General features: G+C 33.1%; 1 protein-coding gene across 1 annotated transcript; it reads left to right on the top strand.

Moving 5' to 3' along the window:
- The first annotated feature begins 90 nt into the window (after positions 1 to 90).
- LOC105558980 lies at positions 91 to 1,173 on the top strand. The gene is made up of 2 exons (XM_012006966.1): positions 91 to 604; positions 695 to 1,173. The coding sequence occupies exons 1-2, from the start codon at positions 454 to 456 to the stop codon at positions 934 to 936; spliced, it is 393 nt and encodes a 130-aa protein (XP_011862356.1). The 5' UTR covers positions 91 to 453; the 3' UTR covers positions 937 to 1,173.
- Positions 1,174 to 1,663: the final 490 nt, after the last annotated feature.

Here is a 1,663-nt window from a genome sequence, read left to right as displayed (position 1 = left end):
CTAAAGGACAGAACGATATAGAGGAAGGTGCTGTCTCCGTCACTCAGCAGGTCTGGGGGGGGGAACGTCGAGGGGAACTAGAAGCGCGCGCACCGCGTACGGCCTTGCCAGTCTGTGCTTGCGGTGCTTGCCACGCGCTTCTAGTTCCCCTCGACGTTCCCCCCAGACCTGCTGAGTGACGGAGACAGCACCTTCCTCTATATCGTTCTGTCCTTTAGAAGACGCGGACAACTCCACTCACAGAACGCTGGGTCTATATATATATATATGTCTATGGTCGACACTGTGTCGACAGTCCTGCGATGGTCAATTGTTTCGTGGCCGGGATACAGACAACACGTGGCGACTAACGTATAAAACCTAACCTGCCTACTCAGGCTGGTCGTATTATTATTTGGTTAAAAGCAGCAATTTGTTAGATAATATTTTATCGAGACACGGTGAAGAGTAAACATGTTTCTTATACAGTGTGAAGACGACAGTTCTTATTGTATAGTAGACAATCATGACGTAATTTGTGATGAAAATATAATAGAAAATGGTGACACTGTGACTTTTTTTTGGAATAAAAAAAAGTTTTCTGGAAACATAATTATGCGTTCAGGTAAAATAAATATTAATAACATTAATCTATAATTAGATTTTATCATTTCAGAGATATGCTTATACATATAAATATGTTCGTATATTTTAGAGAATGTTGAATTATTAAACAAAGAAATCCGCAAACTGAAGAAAACTGATATGTGTAAAAAGAAACGTTTAACATTGCATAATGTAGTCGCTTCTGGTAAAAGAAAAACTGTACTGAATAAGACATGCATGTCACTCGATCGACCAAGTACTTCATCTACTAAAAAGATGAAATTGGACAACATTTCTGAAAAGGTAATAATTTCTTTACGATATAATAATAAATTGTTACGCCCGCGTTGAGCCACCGTTGCGAGCTGAGTCCAGTAGTTTCATTTCGTAGTCACTTTACACGACGACTGGACTTTACTTGCAACGGTAGCTCAAAGCTCGAGCGTAACACATATACTATATGTTAATTACTGAAAGATACATATATTGGAACACAGAAACTATGGAATTTTTATATACATTTCTTTTTTTATCAATTATCACAACATGAGTAACAGTACATCAAAATAAAATGTGTAAAATTGATATCTTTCCAGAATAAATATGTATTTCTTAGTCCTTAATATATTATATTATAATATAAACATGAGATTATTAATGCTGTCTATAATTAAAGAATAATCATAATAATTTTTCAGAAAAAAAACATTACGAAAGAATAAAAATAACAAGAGTATAAAATATGAGTTAAGTGCAGATACAGAATCTGATACATCTGATACATCTGAAGAAGATAAAGAAAATGTAAATATAAATATGTTTTTTATATATATATAATATACAGATTTTTGTATATATTATATGTATTAACAAAAACTGACTATAATACTTATTTTCAGGAACTTAATGTTTTATTTAACAATGATAAAGGTGTTAAAAATAATATTGAACAACGTGACATTACTAATTGTAGTCCTACAAAAGAGGAATTACAGGAAATTGCAGTGAAATATTATGAACTACTAAAAAAACAATCTACTACAAATTTTAACACTTCATCTATTGATGCAATGAAGGA

This window comes from Vollenhovia emeryi, unplaced genomic scaffold (genome assembly GCF_000949405.1).
Source record: "Vollenhovia emeryi isolate VEMERY1.0 unplaced genomic scaffold, V.emery_V1.0 DF946982.1, whole genome shotgun sequence".
In the NCBI taxonomy this organism is placed as follows: Eukaryota; Metazoa; Arthropoda; class Insecta; order Hymenoptera; family Formicidae; genus Vollenhovia; species Vollenhovia emeryi.
This window is presented reverse-complemented; position numbering and strand designations above follow the sequence as displayed.

Excerpts from the sequence above, each read along its gene's own strand:
- LOC105558980 (XM_012006966.1), top strand. The coding sequence starts at position 454 with ATGTTTCTTATACAGTGTGAAGACGACAGTTCTTATTGTATAGTAGAC. Across the intron at positions 605-694 it reads AAACATAATTATGCGTTCAG|AGAATGTTGAATTATTAAAC; the intron begins GTAAAATAAATA and ends CGTATATTTTAG.